The sequence below is a fragment of the Populus euphratica genome, unplaced genomic scaffold (genome assembly GCF_000495115.2).
Source record: "Populus euphratica unplaced genomic scaffold, PopEup_1.0 scaffold33.1, whole genome shotgun sequence".
Lineage (NCBI taxonomy): Eukaryota > Viridiplantae > Streptophyta > Magnoliopsida > Malpighiales > Salicaceae > Populus > Populus euphratica.
The window spans coordinates 426,239-426,987 of record NW_011499906.1 but is presented as its reverse complement, the minus strand read 5'-3'; the positions used below and the strand labels follow the sequence as shown (position 1 = coordinate 426,987).

Below are 749 nucleotides of genomic sequence, written 5' to 3'. Positions count from 1 at the left end.
CATACACACATATATATATATATATATATATATCATATGATCAGTTTATTTTTCGCTAAATGGCAGCAACTTTCCTGATTGATTGTTGAAGCATTTATTGCCTGAACAGGAAAAGACTGGTGGAGTGACTAGTAGCATGAAGGAAAAGGCCAGGGAAGTCAAGGACAAGACGTATGAAACAGCTCAACAAGCCAAAGAGAAGGCTGGACAGAAGGCTCAAGAGGCCAGAGAAAAGACGGAAGGGACTACCGAGTCTGCCAAGCAGAAGGCCCAGGAAGGCAAGGAGAACTCCAAGGGGGTTATGCAGCAAACTGGGGAGAAAGTGAAGCAGATGGCCGAGAGCGCTAAGGATACTGTGAAGCAGACTTTGGGGATGGGTGGCCCTGGTAAGGATGAGGATATCTATACCAGGAAAGATGAGACGGAAGATCCTGCTGGTTATAAGCACACCACTACCTATAAGGAGACCAAATATTAGTGCTAAATGTACGAATAAGTGCATGGGATACATCCATATTTAGGTCTCCTTTGAATTATGTTCAGGTTTGGGCATGTTTTTTAAGTCCTTAATATCACCTTAGCTGGGCAAGCTGCTGGATTGGGCTCCCTTTGGCTTTCTGAAGATCCCAAGTTTAGCGGCTTGGAACGCTTCAAGTCCAGAAATAAAACAGTCAGTACTGTCTTCATGAAGGGATTCGTCGTGATTTTCACTTTGTTAGATCGATGGAGTAAAATCTTGTTTTCCCTCC

General features: G+C 43.8%; 1 protein-coding gene across 1 annotated transcript in view; it reads left to right on the top strand.

Annotated features, from left to right (window-relative positions):
• Positions 1-749, top strand: part of LOC105133439 (late embryogenesis abundant protein 1-like) — a 2,027-nt gene extending 1,278 nt beyond the window's left edge. The window contains exon 2 of the mRNA XM_011037447.1: positions 92-749. Within this exon, the coding sequence (XP_011035749.1) occupies positions 92-478 (387 nt within the window). The 3' untranslated portion in view covers positions 479-749. The remainder of the gene's footprint in view (positions 1-91) is intronic.